Raw genomic sequence first — 27229 nt, forward strand, 5'->3', positions numbered from 1 at the left:
CGACATTACTCTGGTGCCGATTGGCAACACCAGTATGACACTGGAGCGACCCACGCCGCTCCAGCTGCCAATGCCGGCGTCAGATGGCCGCCGCGGGTCTACGCATGCGCAGCGGGGCCGGCACCAATGGGCGCATGCGCAGTGGCTCCCTTTTCCGCACCGGCCCCGATGCAACATGGCGTGAGGCTACAGGGGCCAGCGCGGAACAAAAGAGGCCCTCAGTCCGAGAGGCTGGCCTGCCGATCGGTAGTCGCCAATTACGGGCCAGGCTACAGCGGAGGCACCCCCCAGGGTCGGACCCCCCTCAGCCGCCACCAGGCCACCCCCGGATGCATCCACGCCGAGGTCCCGCCGGGTAAGGCCACACGTGGACGGCGCCGGCAGGACTTTTTGTACGCCCGCTTGGCCCAACCCGGGCAGAAAATCGCCAGGGCACAGCTGGCGACCGGTGCCGCGTTGACTGTGCCGTGCCAATGGCGCCGATTCTCCGCTCTCTGGAGAATCAGCGGGCCGGCATCGGGGTGGCGTCATGCGATTTGCGCTTGGCCCGGCCTGGGCTGAGAGAAGCGCGCCCCATGTTTTCTGATCCAGTTTGGCTGTTGCCTGGGCAGATGCCAGATCATCCTCCAGATCAGCTGATATGTGCTCTATTTCTCAGCCTCTTCTGATTCAAATTATGCAGAATAGGATGCAGCAATTCTCCCCTACTGTTTACCCCGTGCTCTAGCAAGAAGAAGCAACCCTAAAACGGTACCCCAGCGAGAACATGTTTCACAGACACTGTCCCCAGCGAGAACATGTTTCACAGACACTGTCCCCAGCGAGAACATGTTTCACAGACGCGGTACCCCAACAAGACATGTTTCACAGACACTGTCCCCAGCGAGAACATGTTTCACAGTCACTGTACCTCAACAAGGACATGTTTCACAGACACTGTACCCCAACAAGGACATGTTTCACAGACACTGTACCCCAACAAGGACATGTTTCACAGACACTGTCCCCAGCGAGAACATGTTTCACAGACGCTGTACCCCAACAAGGACATGTTTCACAGACACTGTACCCCAACAAGGACATGTTTCACAGACACTGTACCCCAACAAGGACATGTTTCACAGACACTGTCCCCAGCGAGAACATGTTTCACAGACGCTGTACCCCAACAGGAACATGTTTCACAGACACTGTACCCCAACAGGAACATGTTTCACAGACACTGTACCCCAACAGGAACATGTTTCACAGACACTGTACCTCAACAAGGACATGTTTCACAGACACTGTACCCCAACAAGAACATGTTTCACAGACACTGTACCCCAACAAGAACATGTTTCACAGTCACTGTACCTCAACAAGGACATGTTTCACAGACACTGTAACCCAACAAGAACATGTTTCACAGACGCTGTACCCCAACAAGGACATGTTTCACAGACGCTGTACCCCAACAAGGACATGTTTCACAGACACTGTACCCCAACAAGGACATGTTTCACAGACACTGTACCCCAACAAGGACATGTTTCACAGACACTGAACCCCAACAAGAACATGTTTCACAGACACTGTACCTCAACAAGAACATGTTTCACAGACGCTGTACCCCAACAAGAACATGTTTCACAGACACTGTACCCCAACAAGGACATGTTTCACAGACACTGTACCCCAACAAGAACATGTTTCACAGACGCTGTACCCCAACAAGGACATGTTTCACAGACACTGTACCCCAACAAGGACATGTTTCACAGACACTGTACCCCAACAAGGACATGTTTCACAGACACTGAACCCCAACAAGAACATGTTTCACAGACACTGTACCTCAACAAGGACATGTTTCACAGACGCTGTACCCCAACAAGAACATGTTTCACAGACGCTGTACCCCAACAAGAACATGTTTCACAGACACTGTACCCCAACAAGGACAGGCATCACAGACGCTGTACCCCAACAAGAACAGGCATCACAGACGCTGTACCCCAACAAGGACATGTTTCACAGACACTGTCCCCCAACAAGAACATGTTTCACAGTCACTGTACCTCAACAAGGACATGTTTCACAGACACTGTAACCCAACAAGAACATGTTTCACAGACGCTGTACCCCAACAAGGACATGTTTCACAGACACTGTCCCCAGCGAGAACATGTTTCACAGTCACTGTACCTCAACAAGGACATGTTTCACAGACGCTGTACCCCAACAAGGACATGTTTCACAGACACTGTACCCCAACAAGGACATGTTTCACAGACACTGTACCCCAACAAGGACATGTTTCACAGACACTGTACCCCAACAAGGACATGTTTCACAGACACTGTACCCCAACAAGGACATGTTTCACAGACACTGAACCCCAACAAGAACATGTTTCACAGACACTGTACCCCAACAAGAACATGTTTCACAGACGCTGTACCCCAACAAGAACATGTTTCACAGACACTGTACCCCAACAAGGACATGTTTCACAGACACTGTACCCCAACAAGAACATGTTTCACAGACACTGTACCTCAACAAGGACATGTTTCACAGACACTGTACCCCAACAAGAACATGTTTCACAGACGCTGTACCCCAACAAGGACAGGCATCACAGACGCTGTACCCCAACAAGAACAGGCATCACAGACGCTGTACCCCAACAAGAACATGTTTCACAGACACTGTCCCCCAACAAGAACATGTTTCACAGACACTGTACCCCAACAAGGACATGTTTCACAGACACTGTACCCCAACAAGAACATGTTTCACAGACGCTGTACCCCAACAAGAACATGTTTCACAGACACTGTCCCCCAACAAGAACATGTTTCACAGACACTGTATCCCAACAAGAACAGGCATCACAGACACTGTACCCCAACAAGAACATGTTTCACAGACGCTGTACCTCAACAAGAACATGTTTCACAGACACTGTACCCCAACAAGAACATGTTTCACAGACACTGTCCCCAGCGAGAACATGTTTCACAGACACTGTACCCCAACAAAGACATGTTTCACAGACACTGTACCCCAACAAGAACATGTTTCACAGACACTGTACCCCAACAAAGACATGTTTCACAGACACTGTACCCCAACAAGAACATGTTTCACAGTCACTGTACCCCAACAAGAACATGTTTCACAGACGCTGTAATCCAACAAGAACATGTTTCACAAACACTGTACCCCAACAAGAACATGTTTCACAGACACTGTACCCCAACAAGAACATGTTTCACAGACGCTGTAATCCAACAAGAACATGTTTCACAAACACTGTACCCCAACAAGAACATGTTTCACAGACACTGTACCCCAACAGGGACATGTTTCACAGACACTGTACCCCAACAAGAACATGTTTCACAGACACTGTACCCCAACAAGGACATGTTTCACAGACACTGTACCCCAGCGAGAACATGTGTCACAGACACTGTACCCCAACAAGAACTTGTTTCACAGACACTGTACCCCAACAAGGACATGTTTCACAGACGCTGTACCCCAACAAGGACAGGCATCACAGACGCTGTACCCCAACAAGAACAGGCATCACAGACGCTGTACCCCGACAAGAACATGTTTCACAGATACTGTAATCCAACAAGAACATGTTTCACAGACGCTGTACCCCAGCGAGAACATGTGTCACAGACACTGTACCCCAACAGGAACATGTTTCACAGACGCTGTATCCCAACAAGAACAGGCATCACAGACACTGTAACCCAACAAGGACATGTTTCACAGACACTGTACCCCAACAAGGACATGTTTCACAGACACTGTACCCCAGCGAGAACATGTGTCACAGACACTGTACCCCAACAAGAACTTGTTTCACAGACACTGTACCCCAACAAGGACATGTTTCACAGATGCTGTATCCCAACAAGAACATGTTTCACAGACACTGTATCCCAACAAGAACAGGCATCACAGAAACTGTACCTTAACTTGAGCAGGTGTCACGGGAACTGCACCCCAACAAGAACTGGTAACACGGAAACTGTATCCTGGCCAGAACAGGCATCACAGAAACTGTATCCTGGCCAGAACAGGCATCACAGAAACTGTATCCTGGCCAGAACAGGCATCACAGAAACTGTACGCGAATTAGAACAGGTCTCACAGAGACTGTACCCCAACAGGAACTAAAACGTCTTTGGAGCGCAGTGGTTAGCACTGCTGCCTCACGGTGCCGAGGACCCAGTTTAGATCCCGGCCCCGGATCACTGTCTGTGTAAATTTTGCACATTCTCCCCGTCTCTGCGTGAGTCTCACCCCCGCAACCCAAAAAAGGTGTGCAGGGTAGGTGGATTTGCCACGGTGAATTGCCCCATAATTGGAAAAAAATAAACAGGTACTCTAAATTTACTTTAAAAGAAGTCTTTGGAGGTGCAAGATAACTGAAGGGAAATATTAATAACCCCCCCCCCCCCCAACAACTGCCCCACCATTTAACGGGATTGCAGAGTTCATGAATAATCGGTGTGTGTAACAAATGATTTGAGAAATCTTATTTGATAACTATTGACTTCCCCACTCTTCAGAAGGAAGAAGGGAAGATGATGGAGCGGAGGAAGAAGATTGCTTTGGAACTCTCTGACCTGGTTGTGTACTGCAGACCTGTCCCCTTTGATGAAGAAAGTAAGTGATGTAAGAAAGGCAAGGAGCCTGTTAGTTGTCGGTTACTGGGCCAGTTGCCTGGCTTCCCCGATGAAATCCTGGCAACCTGTTTTATATTTTATTGTCCCCTGTACCACCCCGCTCCCCTGGACGAGTCCCCCCCCCCCCCCCCCCACCGTGGCCAAGCGCATGGCTGCCCAGGCATGAAACCTTGGCTTGTGATAGGGCAGAGTGGGTGGGGAGAGCTGGTGTACTGAACTTTATTTTGGTTAAAGGTTTACGGGAGCGAATTGCTGTAAAATCAGCACATACTGAAGGGTGAACGGAATTACTGGTGTGTGTGTGTGTGTGTGTGTGGGGGGGGGGGGGGGGGGGGGGGGGTGAGGTATTCCGGATTAGTTGGTTCAGTGTAAGAACTGCTCTACCACAAACATTTCTAGTCTAGGAAATGTAACCAAACTGTCATTATAACTTAGCCATCAAAAATGTCTACTTCGTAATGGGTTACTGCTTGATGTGTTAATTGGGCCACAGACATCAAATTTTTCCTGGATCACATACTTGGTCGTGGTTGATCTATTCACATTTGTTTGAATTCTATAGGCAAGATTTCTATAATATCTATTTTTTTTCTCGTTTGGGATCTATGAACAGAACTCGCACTTGGACCAAAAATGCAGATCCAATGGGAACGAGTGTAGCAGGTTAGCCTGGAGTGTGAGACAATAAGGCTGCTGAAATGTCGAGGTAAACCTGTGAAGGGCCAGAGAGGGTAGAAATACAATTGGATTTCTGTAGCCATCACAGAGCTACCACCAGTGTTGAATCACACTGTAGGGGGACTGGGGAGCCTGGAACCTGTCCTGGCACATGCAAGGTGAGAGATGAGCAGAACGCAGGCAGGCCTCAAACTAAAGAGCAACTTGGTCATGATGTGTGTTTTTCCACAACTGCATCTCGGGGGATTGTCAGGTCATTCCGGCAGTGTGGCATTGGCCAGGTAGTCGATGGGGACCAATCAGCAGCATTATCAGCATCATACAACCTTTTTCGGGCACAAAACATTTGGACAGCGACAGATGGACAAGGTTCACGGATTCTGAAACAATGAATGAGGAAACAGTGCAGGTAAAATTGGGCATGTGTGCATGATGTCATAGAATGTCATCGAATTTACAGTGCAGAAGGAGGCCATTCGGCCCATCGAGTCTGCACCGGCTCTTGGAAAGAGCACCCGACCCAAGGTCAACACCTCCACCCTATCCCCATAACCCAGTAACCCCACCCAACACTAAAGGCACTTTTGGACACTAAGGGCAATTTGTCATGGGCAATCCACCTAACCGGCACATCTTTGGACTGTGGGAGGAAACCGGAGCACCCGGAGGAAACCCACGTACACACGGGGGGGAGGGGGGGTGCAGACTCCGCACAGACAGGCCCAAGCCGGAATCGAACCTGGGACCCTGGAGCTGTGAAGCAATTGTGCTAACTGCTATGCTACCGTGCTGCCCCAATTATGTGTTGAGGCAATAACAGTTCTCCTTGTTTCTTTGTGCTGCAGAGATTGGGAGTGATCGTGCTTGCTACAGGGATATGTCATCCTTTCCAGAAACCAAGGCGGAGAAGTACGTCAACAGAGTCAAGGGGAAGAAATTCCTGCAGTACAATCGTCTGCAGCTGAGCCGCATCTACCCCAAAGGCCAGCGCCTCGATTCATCCAATTATGACCCTCTGCCCATGTGGATTTGCGGCAGCCAGTTGGTGGCGTTGAACTTCCAGACCCCAGGTACCTGCTACCTTCTCCATTGTTCTACGTTTGTCCTCATTATTATCCTGCTTCATTACTCCTGCTCCCCCCCACCCCACGCAAACACGGGGAGAAAGTGCAAACTCCAAACGGACAGTGACCCAGAGCCGGGATCGAACCTGGGACCTTGGCGCCGTGAGGCAGCAGGGCTAACCCACTGCGCCTCCGTGCTGCCAGAGAGTTTGCACATACTCCCCGTGCCTGCGTGGGTTTCACCCCCACAACCCAAAGTTGTGCATGTTAGGTGGATTGGCCACGCCAAATTGCCCCTTAATTGGAAAAAATAATTGGGTACTCTAAAATTTTTTTTAAAGTGAAGAGACTCCCTAAATAGAGACCCCTGAGAAGAGAGATCCCTGTTTGGACTCCAGAGAGCCGTCCAGACAGAGGGCAATGAAAAAAGATCACTGCTTTAAACCTGACCTGTTCAATATACCTGCTGGTTTAGGCACAGGAAGCAGCTCCTGTCAATTCCTGGAAAGATAAAAGCAGTCAGCTGGGTTTAAACCCTCAGATCTTTGATCTACAAGCCATTCATTCATTTTGCTTTGATATTGATTTTCCCAGGTTGTGATTGACAGCTTCCATATACCCAGCTGTCAGCATTGTTCCGTTCACCTCCCTTCACATTTAGTGATTTTGAAGTGGTCAGTTGTGAAACTACCAGCAATGTTTATAAACATCAAGCTTTGATTGATAGCTGCGGGACCACATCAAACAGAGTTAAGTGCTTTCTATTCATCTCCCTTCACTGTTGAGTGACCTTGAAGTCCTCAGCGGCGAAACTAACAGAAAGCACTTAACTTTGTTAAGTGTGGGTGGGGGCCAGCAAACCATGTTCTGGGGCAGAGAAAATTTGGAGAGATACTGGGAAGCGATGTTCAGGACACCATCGAAGATTGTGGGAGTAGAGGTCAGGCCCGACCCAGTGGTGGCGATCTTTGGGGTATCGGAAATGCCGGAGCTGATGGAGGGGAAGGGGGCTGATGTCGTGGCCTTTGCCTCTCTAATTGCCTGGCGAAGGATATTGTTGGATTGGCAATCGGCAACGCCAAGCGGGTGGCGGCCTGGCTGGTACCTTCCTTCGACTTGAAAAGATCAAGTTCAAGTTGAGGGGATCAGTGGAGGGCTTTGAGACACGGTGGGGGGCTGATCATGACAATGTTTGAGGAATTGTTTGCCGCGGAGGGAGGAGAAAGAGGGGGGAGGGGTGAAAAGGGGGAAAACTGTACAAACTGAATTCTGGGGGTGTTGAGAATGTTATTGATTTGTGTTGTTGTATTTTTGAATATGCAATAAAATACATTTTTAAAAAGGAAAATCCGGGGAGGAAATCGTGTTCGGCGATTGGCTGGAGAATCCCCGTTCATGACCCAATTGGGGGCAGCGCCGCTTTCGCGATGCTCCTCCGCCTCCAAAGAGGCGTACCGTGCCGTATCGACGGCCTCAGGACGTTTCCTGAGGCCCACCCTCCCATTGCTCTGCCCCCAACCGGCCGAGTTCCCGACGGCATGGGTCTCTCATGGTCTTACCCGTCAGGAACTCGGCATGGCGGGCTGCGGACTCAGTCCAGCGCCGCCACGGTCGGGGGAGAGCCGATCCACTGTTGGGGGACGGTCCGGGGCTCGCGAGCTGGCCAAAGGGGGGTACTATTTTGCAGGCCGGGTCCGTGAGCAGCCGGCGCCATGTGGCAGGCCGTCGCCGTGCGCATGCGCTTCCACAGACCCGGCAATTTTCCAAGTCGTATTGGCAGCTAGAGACAGGTGCTCTCTGCTGCCGGCATGCTAGCCCCCAGCTACACGGAGGATCGGTGGCCGTTTTGCGCCGAAGTTTCGGGCGTAAAAAGCCACTGTTCCCACGTCGGCGTGAGGACATGGTCTCTCAATTGGACAATCCTGCCCAATAGGTTACAAACCTGGATCCCCGACGTGGACTGTCGGCCGGTTGCTGCCGAGTATAAAACTAGCTGTTTGTCTTTGGTATTGTGTCCTCATTTTTACCCCTCGTGTTTTCTCTCCATCTCTCAGATAAACCCATGCAAATGAATCAGTCCCTGTTCGCGTTGAATGGAAAGTGTGGATATGTCCTACAGCCCTCCCTCATGAGGGACGAGCAGTTTGATCCTTTTGACAAGCACTCCGTGAGGCCAGTGGACTCGCTCGTCATACAGCTACAGGTCCGTTACATTGTCATCGTCAATACTCTCCTTCCTTGCACGTGGGTGCGACCAGTTCCTAAGATGCTTAATCAGATTTGGGGGGCAGTTTGGCAAAGACATTGTCGTGTTTCTGTACGGAGGAGAGTGTGATGCAACGATCAGAAAGACAGCGAATGCATAAAACACCCAAATTAAAATTCTTTAAAGAAGGGAAATCCTACTCTAGCGTTTATTGTCTAGGGTGCCACAGTGGTTAGCACTGCAGCCTCCCAACACCAGGGACCCAGGTTCGATTCTGACCTTGGGTTACTGTGTGGAGTCTGCACGTTCTCCCCGTGTGTGCGTGGGTTTCCTCCGGGTGCTCTGGTTTCCTCCCACGGTCCAAAGATGGGCAGGTTAGGTGGATTGGCTGTGATAAATTGTCCCTTAGGCTGGGGTTGCAGGAATGGGACAGGGGATTTGGCCTAGATAGGGTGCGCTTTCAAAAGGTCTGTGCAGACCCGATGGGCCGAATGGCCTCCTTCTCCACTGTAAGGATTCTATGATTCTAAGAATAGCTAATGTTTAGGAGAAGGGATTGTTTGAGAAAGAAAGGCCGGGATTCTCTGAAAATGGGCCGATGTCCCCACGCCCGCCAGAATACGGGCGCCAATCACTCCAGACTTTTTTCAAAAAGTCCGGAATGATTCTCTGACTTCAAGAGGGATAGCAGGGCCCCCGACATGCAGCGCGCAGCAGTGCAGTGGCCGTTTTCGCGCCGGCCCCCGCGCAACATGGAGGAGCCACACAGCAGGCCGACGCGGAAGATATGCCGCCCCCGGATTGCGCGCGCCCGCCCATCAGTAGCCCCTGATTGCGGGCCTGCCCGTCGTGGAGGCCCCCCCCACAGTCTGATACCCCCGCCCCACCAGGACAGCCACGGCGCCCACGAGCCCGAGCTCCCGCCGGGTGAAACCATACGGGAACCACGCCGGCGGAACTCGGCGGGAACTCAGCCAGTCGACCGCGGAGAATCGCCGTGGGGGCCTCTTTCAACGTCCCCCAACCGGTGTCGCATCGACCGCGCCCGCGCGACTGCCACCGATCCTCCGGCCGCCGGAGAATCGCGTCCCGGCATCGGAGCCGACTCCCCGATCTGAGACCCCCCATTCCCACCCCCGCGCCGAGCGCGATTTCGGCGCCAGAGACTCGGAGAATCCCGGCCAAAGACTTCTGTTTATACCCTGTCTTTTCCCATCGCTGGATGCCCCAAAGCATTTTACTTTTGGCGTCTCCATAGTAATACAGTAAACATGGCAGCCAATTCATACACAGGCTCCGACAGTCGGGCAATGGAATAAATGACCAATAATCTGTGTTGTTTTAAATATATTCATTTATGGAACGTGAGCATCACTGGCTAGAGCAGCATTAAATGCCCATCCCAAATTGCCCTTGAATTGGCCTCCGACGCCATTTTGGATGCCGTTTGATAGTCATTCACATTGTTTGTGGATGGGGTACCAATCGAGCGGACTGCTTGACCCTGGATGGTGCCGAGCTTTTTGAGTGTTGTTGGAGCTGCACTCGTTCAGGCAAGTGGGGAGCATTCCATCACACCCCTGACTTGTGACTTGTAAATGGCGGACAGGCTCTGGGGAGTCAGGAGGTGACCCTCACCACCGAATGATGAATGTGACAAATTATCTGGAGGAGAAAAGGTGAGAGAGGAGGGTAGCATTAAGGGGCAGAGGGTACAAATGTAAGATTTCACCAGCAGATAAGACAAGAGGTTACCAAAACTGTAAAAAGACAGATTGAAAGGTTCTGTATCTGAATGCACGCAGCATTCATAACAAAACTGAAAGAATTGACAGCACAAATAGAAATAAATATGAGCTGACAGCCATTACAGATTGTGGCTGGAAGATGCCAAAGGTTCATGGTGTCTATAAAGGTCAGGAAGCTGGGAAAAGGTGGCTGGGTAACTCTATTAATTAAGAATATCATTGACACAATATAGAGGTTTGACCTTAGTTCTGGAGATCAAGATATAGAATCCATTTGGGTGGGGATGAGAGATAGTGATGGTAAGACGTCACGGGTGGAACTGTTTTTTAGGCCCCCTAACAGTAACCACACTGGATGAAATAATGGCAGCTTGCGAGAATGGTACAGCGATCAACATGGGTGATTTTAATCTACATACGGACTGGACAAATCAGGTTGGTAATGGTTACCTGGTTGATGAGTTCACGAGAGTGTTTCCAGGACAATTTCTCAAAGCATCATATACTAAAGCCAACCAGAGAGCCTGCTATTCTAGATCTGGTAATGTGCAATGAGACTGGATTAATGAATGGCTTCATAGTGAAGGCTCCCCCCCCCCCCCCCCATAGGGAGCACTGATCACAAAACAATTGAATTTCACATTCAGTTTAGGGAGAGAAGAGTGGATCTAAGGCTAGTGTTTTAAACTCAAGATGGGTGCAACTATGAGGGCATGGAGACAGAGCTGGCTAAAGTGAACTGGCAAATTAGGTTAAGTGACAGGTCAGTAGAGATGCAGTGGCATAAATTTAAGGAAATATTTCAGAATACTCGGAAAAGATACATTTCAGTGAGAAAGAAAGACTCTAAGGGAAGCATTAGCGTGAACGGTGGTGACTTGAACAGTCAGAAGGTACGAATTGGAATTTTAGGCTGGAGGGTGGCGCAGTGGTTAGCACTGCTGTCTCACGGCACCGAGGTCCTGGGTTCAATCCCTGCCCCGGGTCATTGTCTGTGGAGAGTTTTGCCCCCTGTCTGCGTGGGTCTCACCCCCACGCCCCAAAGATGTGCAGGATAGGTGGATTGGCCATGCTAAATTGTCCCTTAATTGGAAAAAAAGAATTGGGTACTCTAAATTTATTAAAAAGAGAATGTTAGGGGCAGCACAGTGACGCAATGGCTAGCACTGCTGGCGATGGCACAGAAGACCCGGGTTCGATCCCGGCCCCAGGTCACTGTCCGTGTGGAGTTTGTATTCTCCCCATGTTTGCGTGGGTTTCACCCCCACAACCCAAAGATGTGCAGGGTAGGTGGATTGGCCACGCTAAATTGCCCCTTAATTGGAAAAAAAATAATTGGGTACTCTAAATTTAATTTTAAAAAGAATGTTGGGCTGGAGGAGATTACGGGGGTGGGGGGTGGGTGTGAGGGGGTGGAATGTAACTGTTGATTTGAAGTCATCTCATTAGTGGATAGGGGTAGACAGGGGTGAAAGGTGAGTGCCTGGTAGTGAATTAGGAAGGAAGTGATGGTGAATTTTGATGTAGGGTGGATCGCAGAAGGTCAGTGAGGAGATGGTCAGAGGAGTTGTGGATAGAATGAGGCTATTGGCTGCAGGAGAGGTGAAATGAGGCTGGAGGAGGGCAACATGACTAGAATGGAAATAACCAGTTTCGATGATGAACCTGAAGCATTGTGTAGGGCCAGGAGGAGTGAGGAAGGGATATTAAATCAAAGGGCCAGATGCTGTGTTTCCAACAGCGGGAAGAATCAAATTGATTCTGTGTAGCCGGCTGTAAGTTACAGGCAGTTTCGGTTCGTCCACGACCCGATATCGGGAGTGTGGTGATGCTGAAGAAATTGAGAGTGATGGGTCGAATACTGGTGGTCAGTAGCATGAATATTGAAGCTGACCCCATGCTTATGGATATGCCACCATGTTGCAGCAGTGTGATGTGATGGGGCCTGGTGGGGGCAATGTTGGGATGCTGGGGCAATCCTCATGGTAACCGTGCAGCTGTGAAAGGTGCTCAGTGCAAGTGGTGCGTGTCGAGATTCCTGGGGTATGTTACAGTGCACCACATCGCTTACCTTGCAGTGTGCCCATTACTTGGCACCAATCTCCCACATGACCATTAATGAATACCTTCAAGACTCAGTATTTGACAAAACACACAAGCAATTGGATATGCAACAGGCGGATAACTGATTCTCCCTCCCTCTTAAAATTGTTTGCACCAGGTCTTGGGAGCTCGTCACTTGCCAAAGAATGGCAGAGGCATAACCTCTCCCTTTGTAGAGGTCGAGGTCTGTGGAGCTGACTACGATAACTGCAAATACAAGACTGAGATTGTAGGTAAGAATATCTTCCTTCGGCCCAAACCTGAGACAGCGGAGGAGGCCCTTGCCTCAGTTACTATGGTAACCTACCTAATTATATTGGATTTGGATTTGTTGATTGTCACGTGTACAGTGAAAAATACTTTTCCGCGAGCAGCTCAACACATCATTTACTACATGAAAAGAAAAGAAAATACACAATAGGGCAACACAAGGTATACAATGTAAATACATAGACACCGGTATTAATCAGGTCAGTCCAGACAGAACGATGGGTGTACCTACACCACATGGTTCAAGGTGGTTCACCATCACCTTCTTGAGGGCAATTAGGGATTGGTGACACCCACATCCCAAGAGAGAATAATTATTTCTTTTAATTTTCACATGACAGATCGAATAGCAGCGCCTGGCACTGGTTTCAGACTGAATGTCAGATACTCGACATATTTTAAAATTAAAGAAATCATAGAAACCCGACGGTGCAGGAGCGGGCCATTCAGCCCATCGAGTCTACACCGACCCTCCAAAGGAGCATCCACTTAGATGCCAATCCCCCACCCTATCCCCGTAACCTCTCCTAACGTTTGGACACTAATGTGAAATTTAGCATGGCCAATCCACCTAACCTGCACATCTTTGGACTGTGGGAGGAAACCGGAGCACCCGGAGGAAACCCACGCAGGCAGGGTTCCACACAGACGGTCACCCAAGTTTGGCATTGAACCCGGGTCCCTGGCGCTGTGAGGCAGCAGAGCTAACCCCCCAGCGACTGTCAGGCCAATGGCTTACCCAAGAAGGCAACCACTTGGAGCTAGTGAAGAAAGTTGAACTCCAATCATTGGAGGTGCCTCCTAAGAAGAAGAAAGCGATAACAAGAGGAGCGAGGAAAAACATACAAAGAAAGCAGGGGGGGGGGGATTTATTTTATAGTCTGAATTCCGAGTGAAGCTTATCACTATTGAATGTGGCGGTACAATATTAGTAGCGAACAACAATTTGCATTTTTTATGGCACTTGTAATGTGGTAAAACTTCCACCGGCGTTTCAACAAAATTTGACAAGCGCCACATCAGGATATTTTGGGACAGACGGCCAAAGCCTTGGTCAAAGAGGTGGGTTTGAAGGAACGTCAAAGGAGGAGTGGGAATTGGGGAGGAAATTCCTGAGCTTTGAATCTCAGCCACTGAAGGCACGATGGCCAGTGTTGAACCAGTGGAAGTCAAGAGGCCGTGATTGAAAATGCAAAGCTCAGGGGTCTGAGCCCCTCGCAGTTCCTCTCAAAACTCTTATTTCCCCTGGCGTAAAACACTGGAACATTATCGGTTCTGTTATTCCACTTTAGCGGTGAATGGGTTAAACCCCACATGGACAGCCAAGCCATTTTCCATCAACATCTGCAACCCAGACTTCAGCTTCTTGCGATTTGTCGTCTATGAGGAGGATGTGTTCAGCGATCAGAACTTCCTGGCCGAGGCAACCATCCCTGTCAAAGCCATAAGGACAGGTAAAGCAAAGAAAAACGTTCTCCTCTTCCCCGGTCGCCGTCTGTCCCTTGTACTCTTTCACCACTCTCCACTTTTGTTTGTAATAAATTTAGAATGCCCAATTCATCTTTTCCAATTAAGGGGCAGTTTAGCGTGGCCAATCCATCCACCCTGCACATCTTTTGGGTTGTGGCGGTGAAACCCACGCAGACGCGGGGAGAATGTGCAAACTCCACGCGGACAGAGACCCAGAGCCGGGATCGAACCTCAGACCTCGGTGCCGTGAGGCAGCAGTGCTAACCACTGCACCACCATACTGCCCGGACCCCCCTCCTCTTTTAACCACCTGTCCCTCATGTTATTTTGGTTGTCTTCTCTTGTGTGGTTTGGCCGCCCACGCCCCATGCTCTCTCACTCTCCATTCCGTGGTGGTTCATTCCTCCATTGCTAACCATCCGTCCCTCCTGTCGGTTTGCCGTCCACTCCTTCGGCAGAATGTTATCTGTATTTGGCAGAGTGCGACTAATACTGTACCACCATATACTATCGCCCGCCCTCTGCAAGCGATGCGCTCAGCTGAGATTTTCTCTCGGAGATCTGCCCAGCAGGTGCACACTGTGGGAGACCAGTCATAACTCACGAGAGCAGAAAATACAACCCCCCCCCCCCCCCCTCCCCCCCCCGCCGCCCCCCGGTGCAGTGATGCAGCAGTGCTAACCACTATGCCATCGTGCTGCCCATTGCCTGCTCTAATGTTGCCGTCCCATAAAGCACTCACTCCCTGTTGCTTTTTCTCCGGTAGTATTTGCTGTTTTACCCTGTTCTTTAATGTTGTCCCAGGTTACCGCTCCGTGCCTTTGAAGAACAGCTACAGTGAGGACCTCGAGTTGGCGGCACTCATGGTCCACCTGGATGTCTTGGAATCGGTGATAAGGGTAGGAAAGGCTGACATTTCAACTTGGTTTATCCAAAGTTTCTTTTATTTCTTTTTATAAATTTAGAGCACCCAATTCATTTTTTCCAATTAAGGGGCAATTTAGTGTGTTCAATCCGCCCAGCCTGCACATCTTTGTGTTGTGGGGGCAAAACCCACGCAAAGACGGGGAGAATGTGCAAACTCCACACGGACAGTGACCCAGAGCCTGGATCGAACCTGGGACCTCGGCGCCGTGAGACTGCAGTGCTAACCACTGCACCACCGTGCTGCTCGGTTTATCCAAAGTTAATCTCGGAGAAATGATCTTCCTTCCACTCCTTGCAGTGCTGCAGGGAAAAATCCGGATCCCCCGGGGAAATATGTTAATTAGGCTGCAGATAATTAAGGGCATACGTTCCGATGTAACTCAGATACGTGACGTGGGAGGCACCGTTTGAAAGGGGAATAGGCACAGAGTCCATTGTTATGTTTGAAGGGGAGCTGGATCTCTACTTAAAATGAAGATTATTTGGGGGCCTGTGGGGAAGGGCCAAGTTAATAAGACCAACTATATAGAATCACAGAATTGTTATGGCGCATATGGAGGCTATTTGGCCCATCGTGTCAGCACCGGCTCATCAGACGTACCCCTCCGTACCCCTACACATTGTTTCTATTCAAATAATCATCTAACACCCTCTTGAATTTCTCAATTGAATCACCACACTTCCAGGCAGTGCATCCCGAACCACTCATCGTGTGAAAAAGGTTTTTTTTTCCCCTCGTACCGCATTTGCTTCTTTTGCAAATCACTTGAAATCTGTGCCCTCTCATTAGAACATACAGTGCAGAAGGAGGCCATTCTGCCCATCGAGTCTGCACCGACCCACTTCAGCCCTCACTTCCACCCTATCCCCAGAACCCAATAACCCCTCCTAAACTTTTTGGACACTAAGAGCAATTTAGCATGGCCAATCCGCCTAACCTGCACATCTTTCGACTGTGGGTGGGAACTGGAGCACCCGAAGGAAACCCACACAGACACAGGGAGAACATGCAGACTCCGCACAGACAGTGACCCAGCAGGGAATCGAACCTGGGACCCTGGAGCTGTGAAGCCACAGTGCTAGCCACGTGTGCTACCGTGCTGCCCATTCTTGATCCTTTTTATCAGGGGGAACAGTTTTTCCGCGTCTACTCTGTCCAGCCCCCTCATGATTTTGAACATCTCCACAAACTCTCCTGTCAACGCCTTCTCTGCAACGAGAACAGTCCCAACCTCTCCAATCTATCCTCATAACTGAAGTTTCTCATCCCTGGGACCATTCTTGTAAATCTCTTCTGCCCTCTCTCCAGTGCGTTCACATCCTTCCTATAGTATGGCGCCCTGCGCACCAAGATCTAGATGTTTAGGGGGCGATTCTCCAAAATGGAGCCCAAGTGTTCGAGCCGTCGTGAACGCCGTCGCGTTTCACGACGATACGAAACGGGCTCAGGGCGACCGATTCTGTCCCCCACAGGGGGCCACTGGAGCGGTTCACGCCGCTCCAGCCTCCCATCCTGGCACCAACCTGCGCATGCACGGGGGACTTCTTCAGCGCGCCGGCCCCGACTCAACATGGCGTCGGTGTTCAGGGGCCGGTCGCGCAGGAAAGTAGGCCCGGGGGGGGGGGAGAGGCCGGCCCACCGATCGGTGGGCTCTGATCGCGGGCCAGACCACATCGGAGGCCCCCCCGGTGAAGGATCGCTTTTCTCTGCCCGACAGGCCGCCCCCCGACCTTTCGCGCAGAGTTCCGCCGGCAGCAACCTGGGGTGAACGGCACCGGCAGGACTCTGTCGTATCCGCTCGGCCCATACGGGCCGGAGAATCGGTGGCCCTGCCAATTCCAGCGGCCAGCGGCACGCCAAACGCACCGGCGCAAATGCCGCCGATTCTCCGCACCTCGGAGAATCGCGCGCCGGCGTCGTGGCGCGGTTGCGCCGATTCTCCGGCCCGGCACGGGGCTCGGAGAATCGCCCTCTTAATTTCTATTCCGAAAAGTAAGGGTCCCAATACTGACCCCTGGTGGACACCACTGCAACCCTTCCTCCAGCCCGAAAAGTACCCATTGGCCATTACTCACTGCTGTATCCATGTTGTATCCCATGAGCTGTAACTTTTCGCACAAGTTTTCTCATTGCTCTTTCAGAGAGCAGATACGGTATAATGAGCTGAATGGCCTTATTTTGTGCTGTATGATTATACTGTTATATTTGTTCCTTCGGTGTTCCCTCTCGTCTTCCCCTCTGCCCACTCCCCCCCCCCCCCCTTCCTTGTTAATGTTATATGCTCATCTCGTTACCCAGGAAAATGGTGACGCTGTGTTGTGCCCGTCGAATCCCTCCCTCCGGGAGCGCAGTGCTGACCAATCCAGCCAGCTGCTGGCCTACAGGGGCAGGGAGGGATCGTTTGATAACCGATACCAGCAGGAAGACCTGCGGCTTTTCCAGGAACCTCAGTTGGAGCACACCGAGACCAGAGAGCGAAGGTAAGGCTGTTTTATTTCTCAATGTGACAATAATCCATGGAGTGAGTTAACTGTCTTATGGCCCTGTCACTTTGATGGTGTGGAGGTAATATCACTAGGCTAGTAATCCAGAGGACCAGGCTAATGAGCTGAGGATATGAGATCAAATCCCACCCTGACAGCTAGTGGAAATCTGCCGTCCTTACCTGGTGTGGCCTGCACGTGACTCCAGGTCCTCACCAATGTGCCCTTGACTGCTCTCTGAAGTGGCCCAGCAAGCCACTTTGTTCAAGAGCACTTAAGGATGGGCAGCCAATGCGGGCGGCACGGTAGCACAGCGTTGCTTCACAGCTCCAGCGTCCCCGGTTTCGATTCCCGGCTTGGGTCACTGTCTGTGCGGAGTCTGCACGTTCTCTCCGTGGTCTGTATGGGTTTGCTCCCACAGGGTTAGGTGGATTGGCCATTCTAAACTGCCCTTAGTGTCCAGAACGGTTCGATGGGGTTAGTGGGTTACGGGGATAGGGGGTGGAGGTGTGGGCGTAGGTAGGGTGCTCTTTCCAAGGGCCGGTGCAGACACGATGGGCTGAATGGCCTCCTTCTGCACTGTAGATTCTGATTCTGTGAAAGAATAAATTAAAAATACCATCCAGTAATTCAACACAGAGAAGGTAACAACACATGCTGCCTGTGCCAGCAGCTGGAGAAAACTCTCTAATTAGTCCCACTCTCTTGCTCTTTTCCGAATGGTCTTGCGAACTTTTCCTTCTTAGATTAAATCCAATCACCTCATGATCAGCGAAGTTAACACAGACTGAGAATTGAACCTGGTGCTTTGGTTGGCCAAATGGAAGTGTCTGGACGAGACAGTTTCATATTTTTAACCAAAATATGATTTTTAACAGATGGTTGTGTTAGAAGATGGTCTTGAAGGATTTATATTTATATCGGTAAACATTAGAAATAAGTCTTAAGTACGGTTAATTTGAAGTTCCTGTGCCGGGAAGGGTAAAACCTTATAGTTAGATTCCTGCTGGCCGAAGGTGTTCGTATATGTGGGAGTTGGTTAACTTCCAAATGTGATTCTGTTGTGCTTAGAGAGGGTTACAGCGTGAGGTATAAATAAAAGCCTTAAGCTGAGGGTGGCACGGTGGCGCAGTGGTTGGCACCGCTGCTTCACAGCACCGAAGACCCGGGTTCGATCCCAGTCCCGGGTCACTATCGGGTCACTATCCACGTGGAATTTACACATTCTCAACGTGTCTGCGTGGGTCTCACCCCCACAACCCAAAGATGTGCAGGGCAGGTGGATTAGCTGCGTCAATTGTCCCTTAATTGGAAAAGGAAGAATTGGGTACTCTAATTTTTTTTTAAAGCCCTAAGCCTGCGGGTGCTGTTTTGCAACTGGAGCTTTTAAGGAAAAAAATCTTTTTTAAGTTTAGCTTTAGCTGGATATAATGCAGTTGGAGACAGGACACCGGGGGGTGAACATCTCTCAACCGTCCCTGAAGAAAAACTGGACAGGATAGGAGCTGCAAAGAGGCAGGCTTCCTAAAGTGTCAGTTACTGTCCAGATAACCAGGGAATTGGGACAGAAAGATTTTCTTCAGGCAACTGCACTTAAGAGAACAAAGACCAAGGTATTGTTCGGAAGAATTCAAGGAGGAGTAAACAAAGTGTTCTTAAGTTAAAGGGACAATTGCAATAACTAGATTAAAAAGTGGGACAGCAGACTTCAGAGCTAAATTAAACCTCTGGTGCCATTTTGACACAGTCTGGGAATCAAGAATTAAAACAGTTGTGTTTGTACAGCAGTCAAAATAAAGAAATCTTGTGATAAATCACTGAATATATCTCCCCTAATAATAAAGAGAAACGGGTTTTATTGAAAAAAAAAAGAAATCCTAAAGGGGTTGGCGTAAAACCCGCACTGGATTTGCTGTTAAAAGTAGAGCGGAAGCTTTGTTTAAAAGAGGTATTTGTAAAATCTGGACTGGATTTCGGAATGCAAACCGCTAAGGGGAAGCATTACTATGAGAGAAGATTTTAAAGCGTGTTTTTGGGAGTGGAGTTTCGAAACTCTCATGTGACAATTATCTGGGGGGATTCTATGGGAAAATTCACAGACAATAACTTGAGTTCAGAGTACATAGAACATACAGTGCAGAAGGAGGTCATTTGGCCTATCGAGTCTGCACCGACCCGCTTAAGCCCTCACTTCCACCCTATCCCCATAACACAATAACACCTACTAACCTTTTTTGGACACTAAGGGCAATTTAGCATGGTCAATCCACCTAAACTGCACATCATTGGACTGTGGGAGGAAACCTGAGCACCCGGAGGAAACCCATGCAGACATGGGGAGAACGTGCAGACTCCACACAGACAGTGGCCCAGCAGGGAATCGAAACTGGGACCCTGGCGCTGTGAAGCCGCAGTGCTAGCCACTTGTGCTACCATGCTGCCCAGTAGAGTGCGTATACCTGACCATAGCCAATCAGTGTGCAAAAACCATTGAGACCATGGCACCTTAAGATGTACTTTGTTAAGCTAATAATTCAACTTTTCATGTTCAATAAAATTTCTTTCTTATTCTTAAAATTAATTAGCGGTCCTATGACTGTTCCTCCACGTTTTATTTTTAAAAAGGGAAAAATTACGGTCTTTTGAGCCAGGGTACCATTCTGGGATCTTCCCGTCCAGCTGTAACATCAACTGGGATTGTAACAAGTCGGATGAGCTGGATTAAGCTGGTCGATATTGCGATTGCATCACCTGGATCACCATGACACCGTTCCCTAAGTTCAGGGAGCCTTGTTGCCATGGCGATGTGACCCTTTCAGTACTAATGGAGTGAGCCAGAGGCTAACATTCCATACAGAGGCCTGCAAGATCAGCAGATGAGCAGAACATTAATTTAGCACAAGTTTTGTGCGTGTGCTGATGGTGTGTGAGTTCATCGAGGAAAAACCTTTGCTTTGAGTCCGAGGGAGAAGATTTGGCCCACTCTAGTTCAACCTATCGTTGCATGACGTCTCACCTCAAAACTTCCACAGCCGGTCAAATACCTGTCTCTTCGTCGCTAATATTTTTAAACCCAATAAATTAAAGCTTTGAAAGATTCATTTTTCTAAAGCAGAGGCACTCCAGTTTTTTTTAAATGTATTTTACTACAAACATGTATCAAAACAGGTTACAGCAAATATACACCCTGGGAAACATACTTCCCAAAAATCAACTATACAGTCTACAGATTTTCCCCCTTTTTCACCCTCCCCTACAATGAACAGCCCCTCAAACACGGTCACAAACATCCCCCACCTTTCCTTAAACCCCCCTGAAAAGCCCCTTAACTCATACTTCAGCTTCTCTATCGCAGGAAGTCGTACAGGTCACCCAACCAAACCGCGACCCCCGGTGGCGATGCCGACTTCCACTCCGGTAAAATTCGCTGGCGTGCTATCAGAGAGGCGAAGACCACGACATCGGCCTTCCTCCTCTCCACGAGCTTCTCTGAAACCCCACATATTGCCACCAAAGGGTCCGGGTCCACTCCCTCCTCCACTATCCTGGCTAAGGTCGCGAACACTCCTGCCCAGAATTGCAACCCCAAAACATGTGCGCACAATTCTCTGGCCCCGCCCACACCTCTCATACTCATCTGCTACCCCTGAAAGAACCCACTCATTCTCGCCCAAGTCATTTTCACCATGTGCATCACCGTAAACTGTATCAGGCTCATCCTTGCACAAGAGGAGGTCCCGTTTACCCTTCGCAGTGCCTCACTTCATGTTCCCCAATTGACCTCCGTTCCCAACTCCACTTCTTATTTCCCCTTGATCTTCAGCACCCGCTCGCCTCCCTGCTCCCCCAGCTACTTGTATATATCCCCAATTCTTCCCTCCCCTTCCACGTATATATCCCCAATTCTTCCCCCTCCTTCCACATCTCCAATTTATTTTTAATGTTCCCACAATTCTTCCCTTGGGTCTTTCTATTCCTGGAGACACCGGGGCAATCCTGGAGAATTGGCAATACTAACACGCAGAGGACGAAACCTGGGTCTGTAGCTGACGTCGAAGCTGAGAATGGTGAGGGAGCAAGGAAAGTAAAACCTGGTAACCATAGTTACACAAAGCCATTCACCCATGCCGCTGTAACAAACGACATTTTGATGTCAGAAGTTCTCATAATTGTTGAACAAAGGGCAGCACAGTGACGCAGTGGTAGCACTGCAGTCTCACGGCGCCGAGGTCCCAGGTTCGATCCCAGCTCTAGGTCACCGTCCGTGTGGAGTTTGCACATTCTCCCCGTGTCTGCGTGGGTTTAGCTCCCACAACCCAAAGATGTGCAGGCCAGGTGGATTGGCCACGCTAAATTGCCCCTTAATTGGAAAAAATGAATTGGGTATTCTAAATTTATTTTAAAAAATAATTGTTGAACACTAATAAACAGGTTCGAAAGAACGTCTTGGCCTAACTGCACCTACTGTGCTGTTGGGGAGGCAAGCCCAGGACTTTGACCCAGCGACATTGAAAAAATGGCGACATATTTCCAAATCCGGATTTATTTATTTTTAAAATTTAATGTGCCCAATACTTTTTTTTTCCGAATTAAGGGGCGATTTAGCGTGGTCAATTCACCTACCCTGCACACCTTTTGGACAGACAAGGGGAGAATGTGCAACCACACGGAAGTGACCCAGGGCTGGGATTGAATCTGTGACCTGAGAGGCATGAGGCAGCAATGCTAACCACTGCGCCACCGTGCCACCCCCTTTTCCAAGTCAGGGTGATGGGTGGCTTGGAGGGAAATATCCAGATGACCGTCTTCCAATGTGTCTGCTGTCTTCGTCCTTCTAGATGGTAATGGTCATGGGTTTGGCAGGTGCTGTCCTAAGGAGCCTTGGTGAGCTCCTGCACTGTGTCTTGTAGATGGTACACATCCTGCCATTGCGCATCATCCGTACAGAGGGTGAATATTTGTGAATGAGGCGCCTATAAAGAGGGCTGATTTGTCCTTGGTGGTGTCAAATCTATTGAGTGTTGTTGGAGCTGCATTCATCCAGGCAAGTGGAGAGTATTCCATCACATGTCTGACTTGTACCTTCTGGATGCTGGACAGGCTTTGGGGAGTCAGGAGGTGAGATACCACAAGATTCCTGCCCTAGACCTTCTCTAATAGCCACAGTATTTATATGGCTAGTCCAGTTCAGTTTCCGATCAATGGTAACCCTCCAAGATGTTGATTGTGGGGGAATTCAGTGATGGTAGTGCTATTTAATGTGAAAGAGCGAAGGTTAGATCCTCCCTTGTTGCCGATGGTCATTGCCTGGCACTTCTGTGGCACGCATGTTACTTGCCACTTTTAAAAAATAAATTTAGAGTACCCAATTCATTTTTTCCAATTAAAGGGCAATTTAGCGTGGCCAATCCACCTACCCTGCACATCTTTGGGTTGTGGGGGCGAAACCCACGCAAACCCGGGGAGAATGTGCAAACTCCACGCGGACAGTGACCCAGAGGCGGGATCGAACCCCGGGACCTCGGCGCCGTGAGGCAGCTGTGCAAACTACTGCGCCCCCTTGGTAGCTGGTCAAAATGTATTTTTAATTTTAATTAATTAATTCTTACCATCGTAAACAACATCATGTGTTTCTTGTGTTCAGATTATTGAGAAGAACGAGGATAAGCGGCGATAACAGATGAAGGCTGGTGGAGGACGGACTGTCCAGATGCCCTGTCAGTTCTAGGGAGGTGGACTGCTGTAATTTGGTTTCTATGGAAACTCTCGCTGCTCTGGCCTATTTCGGGCAGCTTCTCCAGTATGACTCATAACCCTTGTATTCGCAGGAAAGTACATTTTAACATCGGAATAGGTGCATTTTTTTAACGCGCTGTCAAAAAAAAAGTTTGAAAGAAGAGGAGAACAAGAAAATTCCCATTGGGCGGAGATGGGAACTAGCCAGTGTTTCATCTTTGTAATTACTTCTCAGTTGAAGTGTTTGGCCTGGTCGGTCGTTCGTGATCTACTGCTTATTAAACTGTGAGGATTATTCTTACTTAAAGGACACATCAAATATAGAATGTGTCTGTGTTAGTATTGTGTAATATAATGGTAAACAAGCCTTTCACCTTAGGGCAGAACCAGCCATACAGTAGTGTCTGTTTATTAAATACTTGTCCATGATGTAAGATTTTGTCCTGTATGATTTATTTGGACTCCCAACATAACCAGTGGATTTGTTGCTGTCGTGTGACTGGGTCACGGGTCACTGGGGCTTCTGTTCCACAAAATAAAGAATGTTCTTTGCTGCCAGTTACTGGGCAACTCGCTATATCCCAGTGAAAAAAAACCTACTCGGAGCTCTGTGCTATAATGGCCTAGTACCTAGGTGACAAACTCAGGTTGGAGTGCCCATGATTCAGGATCATTCAGGCATGCAAGCAAGGTAGTTCGCTGAATCATACAGCACAGAAAGAGACCATTCAGCCCATCCTGTCTGTGGCAACTCCCTGAAAGAACTATCCAATTTCCCCATAGCTCTGCAATAGTTTTTCTCCTCAAGTACCTATCCAGTGCTCTTTAAGGCAGTGCATTATTCCTCAGGGCGCATCCCTGACCAATGAGAGTCGGCTTGCCCAGTTTCAAAGAAATCTACAGCGTCGAAGGAGGCCATTCAGCCCATTGAGTCTGCACTCTGAAAGAGCAACCGACCTAGATCCACGCCCCTACCTTAAGCCAGCAAACCCCCCCCCCCCCCCCCGCCCCCGCCCTCCACCTATCCTTTTGGACACTTAAGGGGCAATTTAGCATGACCAATCCACCTAATCTGTACATCTTTGGACTGTGGAAGGAAACCGGAGCACCCGGAGGAAACCCACGCAGACACTGGGAGCACGTACAAATTCCACACGGTCACCCGAGGTCGGAATTGAACCAAGGTCCCTGGCGCTGTGAGGCAGCAGTGCTAACCACTGTGCCATCGTGCTGCCCTTTGAATTCGAACAAAGCTGGGCAGTTAACGGTTACATGCTGCATTTGCCATGGCAACGCCTTCACCAATCGAAGTCCAATCAGCACTCGCTTCTCTGCTCGTGCAGCTTAAATTTTTTGTCCCCGTTAGAGTTTTTTTATTTTTATTTTTTTTATTTAGAGTACCCAATTCATTTTTTCCAATTAAGGGGCAATTTAGCGTGGCCAGTCCACCTACCCTGCACATCTTTGGGTTGTGGGGGCGAAACCACGCAAACACGGGGAGAGTGTGCAAACTCCTCACGGACAGTGACCCAGAGCTGGGATCGAACCTGGGACCTCGGCGCCGTGAGGCAGCAGGGCTAACCCACTGCGCCACCGTGCTGCCCATCCCCGTTAGAGTTAGTAAATACTTGCGAGCTGTCCTGATGAGTGCAGGGCGAAAAGCTTTGACCGCGGGTCACTTTTTTCATCGGTAAAAGTAATTCTCTTCTCCCCTGCCCCCTTGGATGGCTTGACAATTGTCTGTAGCCTGTGACCTCTGAAAATGCCTGCTTCATAAATTGGCATAACTCTGGCACCCTCGCAGTTCCCCTGACACCCTGGCAGCGCCCAGGTGGCTCTGCGAACATGCCCAGCCAGCATGCCATGTTCCTTGCCAGAGCCAGTCTTCCTTGCTCCTGATCACCCGGAGGTCTCTAATGGACTGACAGAACCACCAAGTGCCATTCCGACTGGTCCATGTTTGGTCTCCCAGGCGCGGCCACGAGATCCCGAACATCGGGAGAATCCCACAAGCGCATATTTAAATGTGGCGAATGGCTCATTTAAATATGCAGATCTGGATCCCACACAGTGAGGGTGGGATCCAGATCAAGATATCTCACAAGATTTCATTAAACTCTGAGGCCTTACAAGCCTCGGCGATTTTGCGAGAGGCCTCTTGCGAGATTCCAAGGCCTCGTCACAACACCAAGTCAGGCAGTATGATGCGGCTAAATCGCGCCGGGTATCACCCAAAGTACAGACCGTCTCACTGAAATCGATAACCATCTATGCTCAAATTGTATGGGCAGCACGGTGGTGGCATGTGGTTGGCACGGTTGCCTCACGGCGCCGAGGTCCCAGGTTCGATCCCGGCCCTGGGTCACTCTGGAGTTTGAACATTCCCCCCGTGTTTGCGTGGGTTTCGCCCCCACAACCCAAAAGATGTGCAGGATAGGTGGATTGACCGTGCTAAATTGGCCCCTTAATTGGAAAAAACGAATTGGATATTTAATTTTTTTTTTGAAAAAGGTCAAATTGTGGCTCAGTGTACGGCTTAGCCTGGGTCACGATGCTATATTGCAGGACATTGAGCACGCAGTCCAAGCTGACAACACAGTGGTGTTACCCTTTGCATGACATTCCTTCAGCTGGTAGAGGTGAAAGATCAGGCAGCACGGCAGCGCAGTGGTTAGCACTGCTGCCTCACGGCGCCGAGGTCCCAATTGAGGGGCAATTTGGCGTGGCCAATCATCCTACCCTGCACATCATTTTGAGTTGTGGGGGTGAGACCCCGCAGCAGACACGGGGAGAATGTGCAAACTCCACGCGGACAGTGCCCCAGGGCCGGGATGAAACCCAGGTCCTCGGTGCTGTAAGGCAGCAGTGCTAACCACTGCGCCACCACTTTAGAATCATGAACAATATAAAGTCACGAAATGGAGATGTCGGAGCTGGACTAGGGTGGACATAGTATGAAGTCTTACAACACCAGGTTAAAGTCCAACAGGTTTGTTGGAAATCACTAGCTTTCGGGGCGCAGCTCCTTCCTCAGGTGAAGTGGAGGCAGGTTCACAAACTCAGCATATAAAGACACAATTGCAAAATAATTACAGATTGGAATGCAATGAACGATTGGAATGTGAGTTTTTACAGGTAAACAAGTGAGTGGGTAAGAATCTGTCAGTTGGAACATAAGTTATCCACTTTGGCAGCAACAGGATTGCAGAGCATTTCTTAAATGGTGAGAGTTTGGGAAGTGCTGATGCCCAAAGGGACCTGGGTCATCTGTGATGCCACCAGCTGTTCAGAATCCTGCGACTACTCCAGTTCCAGGCTGACGGTTGAAGAGGTACCAAGGGAAACTGGTTGTTTGTGGAACCCAAGCAAAAGATGGATGTTTCCAAAGGGGAAAGGAGATGAAGAGCATCAGGCTGTGGTGTAATCTGCAAGAGGTAAGGAAAATGCTGGGAACACCCGGCAGGTCTGGCAGCGTCTGTGGAGAGAAACCGTAGGCCGGGATTTTCAGTTTTCCGGAGGGTTGGTGGGTTTCCTGGCCGCACGTCGAGCATATCATGGGAAGTACCATCGCCTTCGGTGGGACCAGAATATCCTGCCACTGGCCAATGATGAGCTGCCTCCGTGGGGGCTGGGGGGCGGCGGAGATAGTGCAGGAAGATGGTATTCAGGTCAACCATGATCTAGTCGAATAGCAGTGCAGTCTCAAATGGCCCATTCCTGCCCGTTATGCACCCTAATGTGGTGAGGTCACATTAACTTTTTTTTTAGAGTACCCAATTATTTTTTCCAATTAAGGGGCAATTTAGCGTGGTCAATCCACCTACCCTGCACATCTTTGGGTTGTGG

The 27229-nt window shown here is 49.7% G+C and overlaps 1 protein-coding gene across 1 annotated transcript in view; it reads left to right on the top strand.

Moving 5' to 3' along the window:
• plcg1 (phospholipase C, gamma 1) overlaps positions 1-23817 on the top strand; it is a 163162-nt gene extending 139345 nt beyond the window's left edge. The window contains exons 25-32 of the mRNA XM_038803589.1: positions 4581-4677; positions 6221-6445; positions 8494-8642; positions 12615-12729; positions 14059-14220; positions 15041-15135; positions 17463-17644; positions 23292-23817. Coding sequence (XP_038659517.1) covers positions 4581-4677; positions 6221-6445; positions 8494-8642; positions 12615-12729; positions 14059-14220; positions 15041-15135; positions 17463-17644; positions 23292-23331 — 1065 coding nt within the window. The 3' untranslated portion in view covers positions 23332-23817. The remainder of the gene's footprint in view (positions 1-4580; positions 4678-6220; positions 6446-8493; positions 8643-12614; positions 12730-14058; positions 14221-15040; positions 15136-17462; positions 17645-23291) is intronic.
• The last annotated feature ends 3412 nt before the right edge of the window (positions 23818-27229 follow it).

This window comes from Scyliorhinus canicula, chromosome 7 (assembly GCF_902713615.1).
Source record: "Scyliorhinus canicula chromosome 7, sScyCan1.1, whole genome shotgun sequence".
Taxonomy (NCBI): Eukaryota; Metazoa; Chordata; class Chondrichthyes; order Carcharhiniformes; family Scyliorhinidae; genus Scyliorhinus; species Scyliorhinus canicula.